The 12,684-nt window shown below is 38.2% G+C and overlaps 1 protein-coding gene across 1 annotated transcript in view; it reads right to left on the bottom strand.

Annotated features, from left to right (window-relative positions):
* LOC149238555 (pescadillo homolog) overlaps positions 1-12,684 on the bottom strand; it is a 190,108-nt gene that overhangs the window by 122,656 nt on the left and 54,768 nt on the right. The window contains exons 3-4 of the mRNA XM_089369605.1: positions 4,951-5,070; positions 4,723-4,848 (exon numbers count right to left, since the gene is read on the bottom strand). Coding sequence (XP_089225731.1) covers positions 4,723-4,848; positions 4,951-5,070 — 246 coding nt within the window. The remainder of the gene's footprint in view (positions 1-4,722; positions 4,849-4,950; positions 5,071-12,684) is intronic.

Genomic DNA, 12,684 nt, shown 5'->3' with positions numbered 1-12,684 from the left:
TTGCTAAAACATATGTAAAGGACAAATTACTGAACATGTTGACCTAGCAGTCATTACCAATTTGCCACAGTCCTCTACACCATTTAAAACCTCTTTCAATATGACAGGTACAGTGCTACAATACAACTTAAGAAAGTTAATAGGACTACGATTGCAAGAGGAGATGGAACGATGTGAGGACAAATGCACATCGATGAGATCCTTTATAGCCAGAGGCAAAGGAAAGCAAACAAACAGTTCAGAAAGAAGAATGGCAAAGATCAAAGAAGAGGTAATTCTGATGCCCACACAGATTCTTCAGGTTGGGAATATATAAGATGTTTTGTCACTTGTGTGTGGTAAAGTAGGACATATAGCAAGTGACCGTTGGAGAATCCAAGAAGCAAGAATTACTAAAACTGGAATTCCAATAATCAGAAATCTGTCTTTTCCAGTGAGTGTAGCAATGGCGAGAAGGTAAACGGGAAAGATTACTTGCTTCTTATTGCACAAACAAGTAAGCCAAGTATGCAGGACTCTGTGTCATGTCCCTTTTCTGAGTGATCACTGCAGGAGAAACGATCGATTTAATGGGATTAAAATGTGGCCAGGAGAACAGGGTTAACTTTATAAAGTCACATTATTATGTATTTACTTGCCCATGGTATTGGCACCCATGGATTACTTGCCCATGGTATTGGTACCCATGGAATACTTACCCATGGTATTGGTATCCATGGAATACTTACCCATGGTATTGGGATGGCCAAAGATTATAAAAGGGAGCTCAAGATCATTCTTTAGGCATGTCTGGATATCTGATGGATTGTTTACTTTGGCTCTTGGAGCTTGCTTGAGGGTTTATAACCCTGAGCATGATCTTCTTCGGTGGAGCAATTACCCACCTAATTGATCAAAATAACTAGTCTTCGGTGGTGAAAGACCCCACCCTAACTAGTCTTGGAGGAATCACTCAGATTCCTCACTGGGTCAATTTGTGGATTTAATCTTAACACGTATGCAGAAGAGCCATCCAGCCATTTGTACCATCTTGCAGGTGTCTTAACAGTTTCTCATGTATATTTAAATTCACATTTAATATAATAAGGCTGAGTTTGTTGTTTGTGAGGGTTTCATGTTAAATTGTATGCAATGTGTTTGACAAAATGTCCTTATATTAATAATTAGCAGAAAATCATTGGCAATGTCATTTCTGCAAAGTGCTGGTTAAAAATGGCTCGATGGTAATTAAGATTATTGCAAAATCTAGTTTGGGACATTACATTCTGGTGTTTGGATTCTAGTCCCCCAAAACACATGATGGGATGCAGATGGTAGATGGTTGATATGGATGCAGAGCCATGTAAAGAATACAAATTGTCCTTAGTGAATCAAGTCACCTATGAAGTTAAAGGCAAAGGCAACGACAAAATAAAGACGTTGGATGGTCAGGTAAGGAGCATCAGGAATATTTAAAAATGTACTTGCTTTCAGAAAGAATAAGCTTTATGAACGAGAAATTACTAAGCAGAACTTCAAAGTTGTTTTCGGTGGTGGAGAATGTGAAATTCAAGACAACTCCAGAATGAACAAAGTTGTTGCAAAAGCAGTGGAAACGAATGGGTTATACAATTTAGATGCAGCACCATTCAGACAGGAAGCACTAATGAGAGAGGACTAGAAGATGGAGTTAGACACTATGCCATGAAAGGTAAGCACATTTGAGTTTTTTATGCCTTCAACTTTTGCATAGAATGTCAATGGTTTCTGAGCTACAACAAGTGAGGTAGGGCAATGCAAGCTATGAAGCACACAATGCAGGAAGCGGTACAAGGAAAAGTTAGAGATTGGAAAAACTTTGAGAGCAGTAGGACTGCTGGATCTAATTCATAGCAACCTATGTGGACCGATACAAACATAGGCAATGGGAGGTGTTTATTTTTATTTTCTTAGATAGCTCTTCAAAGAAAATTTTGAGTCAAAAGCTTTCTCTAAAGACATTAAGGGAGAAGCATAAGTCCAAAGTTGTCGGCAGTTGAAAATCCTTGGGATAAATGGTGGTGGTCTTTAGTATTTACTTTCACGAATTTTTATAGATTTGCAAGGTGCATCCATGGCAGCAAGAGGCAGCATACTACAACCTACTCCCTGCTGCAGAATGAAGTAGCATAGACAAAAAAATTGCATGATAGTTAATGGCTAGGTGAATGGTGAAGGGAGAGGATAATCAAAACTTTTGAACAAAGTGGTGTATGTGTTAAAACAGATCATCGACCAAAGCAATCAAAGCGAAGACTTCTGAAGGTCTGGTCGGATAAGAAACTTGATATTCAGCATTCTAGAATTTTTCAATGCAAGTTGATATTTAACATTTTAGAATTTTTCAATGCAAAGCCCTTTGTGCATGTTCCTGAGGAATAAAGGAACAAGTTGGATGACAAATGTAAGAAGTGCATCTTTAATTGCTACAACCAGACGTCAAAAGCACTGTTATCATTGTCGTTTATGTAGATCAATGCATAATCACAAAGACTGGTGTAGGTGTGATTAATGAAGCAAAATAGGATATGAAGACGCTTTTGAGATGTTTACCTCTTTGTTTCTGTCTTGGATTGCAGGAGGAGGAAAGCATCTTTGTCCTCAAGCAAAGTACACTAGGGAGTTGCTTCAGAAATTCAGGATGACAGATTGCAAACCATCAACACCAGCAACTGATGCAGTGTTGATAGATAAGGACCGCAGGAAGGCAGATGAAACCTTATATAGATGGTAGGAAGTTTGATTTATCTTATTTATGAAAGGATCGATATGAACTTTGCAATAATTCTTGTTTCTTGAATCATGACTTTATCAAGACTTGTGCACTGGAAGGTTACAAAGATTATAACAAGGTATGTACAATGAACATTGGATTTTGTCAGGGAGTTTGTCATGAAAGTTACATTCATTTTGACAACGTTTACAGTTTCAGATTAGTCGAGATCACAAGGGACAGAAATCTTACTTCAAGGTATGTGTTTGATTTGGGTTCAGGTGCAATTTTGCAAACTAACAAAAAGTGAACTGCAGTTGCGTTATCTCTTAGAGGTAGATTAGATATCATAAGATATGATAAGCTAATTTAACTAATGTCCATTAAATGACCACAAAAGTAGGCCAATGGGACTAAAACGTACAACCCATGTAAATACAATGTAAGAATGTGAAAGAAACTCCTAGATCAGCAATGAAAGCAAAATGAAAGAGAACTAAGTACTAGCAAAAAGCTATGAACTAATAGTCTAGCAAGAGGACCAGATAGTGAGTGCAGTGATACAATAAAAAAGCTAACCAATGGAGATCTTGTTGATGAGGAAGAGAGAGAAAGAGGATTCCCCATATGGACTGGGAAGAGATGGGATGCACAGGAGTCAGCATGACGGCCGTCCCACCCAACACTAATGGAAGGGGACATACCCTAAGAGCTAGATGTGAAGAAATATGGCTTAAGAGAATACTTAAGGATACTAGGCTCTAGCAGAGTGGAGCAACCTGATACAATCATGGAGTATTTAAGCTGGTGAAAATCTAGTTTACCACTTGAAGATAAAGCATTTAGAGATTCCCAACCACTTCATTTATGAGAAAGTTTATAACTGGGAGATTTAATTTTTGAATTGTCCTTCTCAAGACAAGCTAGCTCTCGTATTTAACAAGTCTTTGTCAAGGGAGCTACGTGTAAAATTTTGTGACAAAATTGATGTGAAATTTAAAGAATTGATCATTTGTGGGGGGGGGGGGGGGTGGCGGTTAATAAAATATAATGATCAATGTTGACTTATTTGTTTATGTCTGTGTAAATTAAGTATGAGTATTAGGCCCAGATAAATAGAAAATCTAACTTAGTAAATAAAGTAAATGAGGTTAATTTATTATGAACTCAATTAGCAGTTAGGGCATTCCCAAATGGTTTGATAAGAGTTGGAAAAATGGCACAAGTCCCTTTTATATAATTGTGAGAATAATGTAACTTTGGTAAGTCAAGGTGTTGTGTTGAGCTCTGCTTATTAAGTCCCTCTAATATGAAGATCTCCCCTCGCATGGGTTTGGGATGATCGACAAACAAAAGCATCATGGATGGCTGTGGTAGGCACCCTCCCATCCATTACAAGCACTAAAGGAGCATCTATATGAATAGCAAGCTACACTCAAAATGTTGCATTCTAACCATCCTAGAGCACTAGATCTGTTTTATGCAACCTCTACTTTCCTCTCTCTACAAGATAATATGTTAGTCTACGAGCATTGGGGTAGGATAGATTGTGGAACCCTATTCCCCATTTATGAGAACTCTGACAACCTGGGTAAGGAAGAATCCCCTCCCCTGAACAATGTACCAACCTGAATTCATGAAGCATTAAAGGCCTGCTAGAAAGCAGATCGACAAGCCCAGGAAGAGATGCACTAGGGAGCATTCCTGCTCCTAAAGGTTTGGGATCAGACATGCAAAACATAGCTATTGTTGAACGCCATAACTTATTCTTTGATGAGGCACTCCTTCCAATTTTGCAGTGAGAATATTGACTTTGTATTTTGAAGTGATGCTTCCGTAGTTTCAAAACAAGTCATACTAAATTGTGATTAAAGTTTGGACATTCAAATCATTTCATATTGCATACACTAAATGTGAATACTTTCATTAAGTACACAATAATGTGTTCCTCAAAATTATTAAGATGTACTGTTAAGAGAGCAGTTACAAACCTTCGACAGCTGTGGACACGCTCAGCAGGAATGTCATGTGTCTTGTCTGCGGGCAAAGCTGCAAAAAGATGCATCATTGTGAGAGCATCATCCAGGTCACGAAGAGCATCAATAAAGGTCGGATATCTGCACAGGTTAGAATACTGATTAGGAAAGTGCAACTTCTTCAAAATTATTAATAAGTTGAATCCTTTGAAAATATGGTACTAATGGAAAATACTGCTATACCTCTGCCTCACAATATGGTCAAGAGTATATGAAGGCCTATTATTCTCCAAACGAGAGGCCAAATTTTTGTTCTTCTTTGCCAAAGCTTTCTTTATCTTCTTGTTAAAAGCCTTAATCTGCCTGCATGGCAACACAAAACATATCAGCATAAAATAAGAAAATCCCTTTCTGCTGATAAAAAACTAACAGATTAATCTTCTTGCCAGTTATGAAAAGATAAAACTAACCATTATCAGCAGAGCCATGACAAGCAATTATAAACTAAAATATAAAAATATCTTGCAAATATTTTATCAGAAGAAAAAAATTGAAGGAAAGAAAAATAATTCTATAAGATAAGATAAGATAAGATTATTTTATTAACGTCCAACAAATGACCGCAGAAATAGGTCAATGGTATTGAACAGTGAAGACTACAACCAGTGACAGTACAATGTGGGAGTGCCAATGCGACTCCTAGAAAATGCCAAAAAATAATAAAAAGAAAGAAACTTACATATGTATAAAATCATGATGAAGGTATGGTGATATAAAACACTGAGTGAGTTTGTCCAAGACTGGAAAGGTGGACAACCCAACACAAGAACCTTTCAATAGAGAGAGAGAGATCAGACAGTAGGTCCAATGATGTCAAGGTCTCCTGAGCCTGATGGCAAGAGGCGATGGAGGCAAACAGGGCATTAGCTCGCTATCAAAGTCTTCAGGAACCATCGAGGAGTGTGGCCTCCTACTCCTAACATCTAATGTTGAAACTTGAAAGAAAGAAACTTTGAATAGATCTTTGGTTGCTCCTCTAGATCTAGGAGGGAGTCCGATGGGTGGGGTGTGCTCTATTATGGATCCACTGAGAGCTAATCTCTCTAATGCTTCAAGAACGTGTGGCTTGATGCACGTTCTGACAAACCGATCTCAGTAATATTGGACAGTCTTCCACAAGGGCAAGCTAAGGAGAAACTCGGGGTCTCAGTATCCTATTGTCTAATGTGTTCTAAAACTGTCTGTCATTTGTTGCTCTAACTTGATGGATCAACAAAGAAGTATGAGGTAATCGGTCTGGTCATCCTAGGGCGAGGCATGGCATGCAAGAGTTGAGATTTGTGGCTGAAAATCTCCCTGGTGAAGAGGACTAAGCATCTTTGATCCTGGTACTAGAAGAAAGTAGACAGAGATCCTCTCGAGTCCCCATAGAGGCAACATTAACGTCATCTAATCTCATAGTATAAGGGACACCAAAAATTTAGGTGCATTTCTATGTCTAGCTCCTAAAAGTGGCACACTTGGCAGATACTATCAAATCATGGTATAATCTCATAGTCTTTGTCCAAAGTCGATGGGAGCCAACCGGAAGTTGTCCCAAAGGGATCTTGAGCGCCTAGATCCATGTTTGCTTGTGTATGGGGGGCGAACAATCATGCCATCGCACAGCTCAAAACAGTGCTTTAGGTAGAGAGACATATTCAAGCCCAAGCTTGTCACGAGTGAGATCCAAGTGATCTAAATGTACAATTTGTAGATATCTTCTTTGATAACCTAATTTAGTACTTGTCTAGTCAGCAAAAGATGGTGTGGTGCATCAAGGGAGAATTCGAACGGGGGAAGGTGTTATGGGGAATAGTTATCATCTAAAGAAGTCATGATGCATCTAGAGTCTAAGCACCAATTGTTAGAAAACCGGAAAGGCAAAAAGATTTTCTCTTGTTGATAATTACTTGTGATTTCTTTGAATTATTATTATAATATTTCTTATGTTCTTCTTTTATCTTAGTTCATCAAGCAATTACCAAAACCAAAACACGAAGATCAAGGACACCAGATGTAGGCGCACAGCTAGGGCAAAACCCCTATATAGGGGAAAACCCAGTCAAGAACTCTTCCTTCAGTAATTCAAAATGAGATAGACCAAGACCCTAGACCAACAAACCTTCCTCCTCCACCAAGTCAGCCCTTAAACTGTTCTTCCAACCTTCAAAGATCAATTGCAACAATACTGCATCAACACTACTTCAATATTGCATCAATATTGCAACAAAGATAGATTTTCGACCTACTGCATCAGAATTTTGGCCCAACTTCAAGATTGCAATTTCGACCCTCCTGCAACTTCAGTTCCTTCGCACGTGTGAGACAACAGAGAGATAATTTCGACTTCCTTAGCAAGATAATGATCTCCTTCTCCTTAGCTAGCCCTTTCCTTCTTCTTCCTTGGAATTCGAACCTTTTATTGCTAACAGCTACTACAATTCGAACTTTTTGAATGATGTCCTCTAAATGAATTGAGTTGTTGCTTATATATAGTCCTTCTAGGTGATCGAATTCTTCTCTTGAGGCCGACTTATCCTTCCTTGAGGACGACTTGGTGGAGGAGGCCTAAAAGGCCTAATTTACATGAAAATAAATTTCTTTCTTGACAAATAAATCCCAAGAAGGGTTCTTTACATTATGACATGGACAAGGACACTTGACATAAACCCTAGAAGTCTTCAATGGAGACTTTGACCTAAAAACAATTGACCCAAGCATGAAACCCATGCTTTAATAATAAAGTTTATCTTTTTCTTTCTTTTGACAAATACATTTTAAATATAATTATGAAGACCAACACTAGTTACATTCTTCAACACCAACCTCATGCTCGACCTAGGGAAGGATCTGAGGTAAGAGCCTCTGAGGAGCAAAGTACAAGGTAGGAATGCCTCTCTCACCTAGCAATAAAGTATCTAGAGATCAGACTCTATGAAGGAAAGAATCCAAGCGAACAATGACCTCGAGGCAGAAAGGGTAGACGTCAAACTATGCCTAAATGATACGTTGTGAAATCGTATGCTTACATCTGAAGATTTGTGTAAGAAGCAAGATTCATACTCTCTCTAGTCTAATCCAATATGTTAACAACAAGCTCAATCCCCAGATTTCAGAGCCATGGAGAACTATGAGTCTGATAATCACCTCCATGAGATAGAGTTTGGACAATATGTCCTAAAACTGCCCCTGGAAGCATTGTCTCTTGATGAGGGCTAAGGAACCATACCCTTTACTAAGCTGAGGCTACAGGGCCTGTCGTAAACCAAAACGAAGCCTCATGAACTGTAACCCCCAGGTAAGTGTAAGTTCCAGTGATCTCAATCTTTGTCCCTCTTGTAGTGGAAGTGTAAATCTATAAGAGAGCACTTTGACGCATTGAAGATCAAAACCTTAATTTTACCTAGGTTGATTGTCAACTATCAAAGGTCACAAAAACTAACCAGAGCATCAAACTTTCTCTATAAACCTGACCAAGTCATCACCAAATAAGATTAGGAAGAACAACACCGGTTGTACAAGATAGCCATCGCCTTTCTAGATATGCTCATAAAGGAAGGACTCTAGCTCATCAATATAGATCCCAAAAGGGTCGGTGATAGTGGGCACCCTTGTTTTACCCCAAAGGTACTCTAGATGAAGTTAGAAAGGCCATGTGCTATACTAAGACATCCCAAGGTTGACTCATACAGTCTCATGATGGCTACTAGTAGGATCTCTGATATGCCAATGTCGTAGTCTCTCTGGAATAAGACCTCCCTCCAAACCATCTAAAACGTTTTCCAAAAGTCTACGAAACAATTGTAAAACTTCGAAAAGTGATGACAAGCCTCCTCAATAATGGCTTGAAGTGTGAAGATGTGATTAGTGAACTAGTAATTGGGGTGGAAACCTGATTGTCCTCTAGCTCTCTAGTTCCTCAAAAAGCCACTAATGTAAGATTGGGGCAAAAATCTTGGAGAATGTATGGCCCACCATGAACATTTGATTGTTGTTTGGATCATATCTGCACCCTGGTTTGTGGATCGGATGAATAATGTTTGTGGCCCAAGACAAGGTTGAAGCCTGAACATACCACACGATTAAATAAATCAGCAATATAAGAATCAAGGAGCTGGATGCCATGCTTAAGGAATTCAGCCTAAAGCCCTTCCTCATTAGTTACTTTGTTGGTAGAAATAGATTTGACTGCTCTCATAATGTCCCACTTAGAGAAAAGGTGGAAAGAGGATGGAGAGGAGAAGATGCACGTGGGAGGTTGTCGAGGAATATTGTAAAGAGAGGTGGTGCAGGAGAACATGGTTTGGGGGTTAAGGTTAGGTGAGATCGTATGGGATCAAGGAAAAAGGGTACACTAAAAGGCTTTTGAGTAGTGGAGGGCATCACAAAGTTCCCATCACCTCTGGGAAAGAAATGCAAGTTTCATCAACCTCTGGGAAAGAAATGCAAGTTTCATCAACTCGGTAGTTATTTATAATGTAGAACTGATCAATATCACTACAACTATGAACGCCAGTCATTGAAATTTAGTTCAAGCCAATAATGCACTTATATTTCTGAGGTAACTGGTAATAATGATGTTGTAACTTTTGTTCCTTCATCACATGCCTTAGCATGTGACTTTGTTTTCCCAATTCATCTCTCCTACTCATTAAAGTTGATAGTGTTCCTGGTCATGGGCTTATATCTATGCCAAATCCAGTATGAAGTGAAATTTTTACACTTCATTTCAATTGAATTTGGACCTTTGACTTTATTTATAAAGATGCTCTCACATTCTTCTGGATATTATATATAAAATTTTAAATTAATCTGTGCAATAACTGTATGTCAAACTTGCACCTCTACTGAATTTGGAGTAGACAATCCAACCATGAGTTAAACTAACATTATTATAAAATTATGTAGCATACCCATTCTAAGGTCATATGAAGAAATTCCACAAACAGCTTTGCAAATGTTATACACCCAACTAGTAGAAAGAATGTTTATTATTTAGCATTAATAGAGGTTTGTTTGTTATTAGATTATTATACAGAAATATGAGGAAATATTTTAGAGAATTTAAATGTGGTATTTCCAACATAATTCTAGAAAAAATATTCGTGAAATCAATCAACTCTCTCAACTACAACACCTCTCTCTACGATAATAAAGGCACACAGACTCTAGTCAAAGCATTCATAATGCTTTAACATAATTTTGACCTCTCTTTATTCCTTGTTAAAGTAAATGTGTGCCGAGGGGGCACCTGTGGCAATTAGTTACATCATAGTTTTTTCTGCAATGAATTTTATAATGACATTTATAAGCAATTTTATCTTCTGAAGGTAAAATTTGATGAACAATACCAACATTGAAAGTTGTCAAAGCCAAAAGACAATCTAGTTATGGGAGTTAGAAGATAGAAACTTATTATAAACACGCTATGATAAATCTAGGTATTAGTCTAGCCATACATCCCAAGCCAAAGGCAACAAATCAAATCCTTGAAGTCATGTAAAGTGATTGGCAGACCACATATAAGAAAATATCACATAATTTTATTAATGACCACAAAATAACTGTGACAGATTCAATGGGACTGGGTGTATAATCAATGGATAGATGACCATGGGTGTATTCACAACACTCCTAGAAAATAAAATGTCATCTAAAAAAGAAGAAACACAAAATGACAATAAAAAGAGAAAATAGGAAGATCTACATCAAGCATAAGAGAAAAACTCGAAGGGGAGCAAGGCCCTATCTCAACATCCACATCATAACTGGAATGAAAACAAGGAGAAAAATAAGGAGAAGAGGAATTCCTATTTTCATCCATAATTGTGAACGAACAAATGAAAGCTCTAAGGATATCATCTGCAGAGTTCTCAAGGCTGAGGGGACTCAACTATACAACTCCAGGAGGACCTCAATAACAAAAAGAGTTCCCTGTCCAAAGGTCAAGGGGAAGAACCTCTTCATATGGCTGAATTAAATGTAGGGAAAAATATAGGGAGAGGAGGTATTCCTATCTCCATCCATCACTGTGAAAGAACCAATGCAAACCGTGAGGACATCATCTGCAGAGTTCCCAAGGTTGAGGGGGCTTGACTATACAATTCTAGGAGGACATCAATAGCAAAAAGAACTGCCTATCCTAATGCCGATGGGAAGAACCTTTTGATATGACTGCATGACAGGACCTAGTGGGCAATTTTTTGTACAAAGCGAGTCTGACTCTAAGATCTCCTAGAGGTGTGATAATTGTCAACAATGTGGGAGAAGTTTGTAATCTATATGACCTTCAACTAACAAGCTCACAAAATGAGGAGTCACTGGCACTCAACGCCTCTAGCAACCATCATAGCTTCTTCCAATATCTCATGATAGCTACTTCTAAAATAAATAATTGAAGATCTTGGCAGCATTAGGTCTAGAGAGACTGCCCAAAGTCTCATGTCTATGGATCATCATCACCCCACAATTGTATAAGTTAACCCCCCAACCTAGGAAAATGTAGTGGAACTTCCCCCAAATCTCATAGTATATGGGACATTTGAAAACAAGATGCCCCCATATTCAATCTCCTTAAGATGGCAAATCTAGCAAATCCTATTAGATTGTAGGGTGTAATGGTTTGTCTTGATCCATAAGCGGTGGAAGCAAACTCGTAACTAAATGAGGGGAATCCTAAGACCATGCACCCAATGGCATGGAATGTAATCCACATGATCAATGAGACCATCCTATACCCGCATTAAATTCTCATGACAAAAAGTTCATATTGGGGAGGAGAGAAGACCCAAGTGCTTTGAATGTACACTCAATAGATTTCCCTATTCATCTCTCTTTAAGGGGGGAGGAAATGCCTGGGGGCATCTGCAAAGTATGTGAAAGGGGGGATATGCTTTATAGACATGTCAAGCAATTGGAGAAATGAAGCGACCTTTGAGAACCAACATTTTCTGCATCCAAAAAGGGCAATCTCCTCAAAAGAGAAGAGACAAAACTTAGAATTAGTCTTTAAGCCTTCAAATTACATAGCCTCTGTAATGGAAATTAGGTTTCCCTAATAAGGATCCACTCCTAAATCAAAAACAAATGTTTTCCAACATGCATTGCAATCACCATCTCAAGCTTGGCTTCCATCTATCCAAATGCTTCAACTTGAAATGGATATATCAAAGGTCATTTAACTTAATAATAGTCATCAATGAGATGGTGGATCCTATATGCAACCAAGTAGGGGAAGAAATTGAGACACAATCAAACCTAAAATAAGGGCAAAAAGAAAATATATAGGGTTTCCTAAACTCTACTTCATTATCTACCCACAAAAACACATAGATCCTTGGACTATTGACACACTTACTAGTTTAAATCAATATTCCACCAAGTTTTTGGGACGTGGAGACATGGAAGCAAGGAAACACGCTTGGAAGTCATGTAATTGTCTCTTACACACTTGGAAGTCACCTAATTGTCTCTTAACTTTGCAATTACTTTAATAATTAGAGTAATTGACTTTTATAAGATAAAATGAGTTAATCTAATGAAATGCAAAGGTTATTTGCATTAGTGAATTGGATGAATCTCAATCACTGATCTCAACTGATGTTGATGTATAAACTCAACCATCAATAACTTTGGAGATTAGGCTTGTGGATTTGGTCAATAACTCAAACTGATAAAAGGAAGCCTAGACAACGAGATAGTGAGATCTTAGTGATTGGGGGAAGGACTTTACATCGAAGCGTGCAGGGTTCAAGGAATAGTGAGAGGGGCAGCAAGGGAAGGATCCAGGTCAGCCAGCAAAGCTAAGGGCAGGTCAAGGGTCTTAGCAGTTGGATCATTTCCACATTTATTGTTGTCTTTGTATTTATCCTCAAAGGGCCATTATCCCAGGAAGGTAGCGCTTGTATGATGTAGATTATTGTTAATGAAACAGCA

Source organism: Pinus tabuliformis, chromosome 8 (genome assembly GCF_031772625.1).
Source record: "Pinus tabuliformis cultivar Carrire ecotype Pingquan chromosome 8, CPIR1, whole genome shotgun sequence".
Lineage (NCBI taxonomy): Eukaryota > Viridiplantae > Streptophyta > Pinopsida > Pinales > Pinaceae > Pinus > Pinus tabuliformis.
The sequence above is the reverse complement of the archived record's forward strand: the minus strand, read 5'-3'. Positions and strand labels throughout refer to the sequence as shown.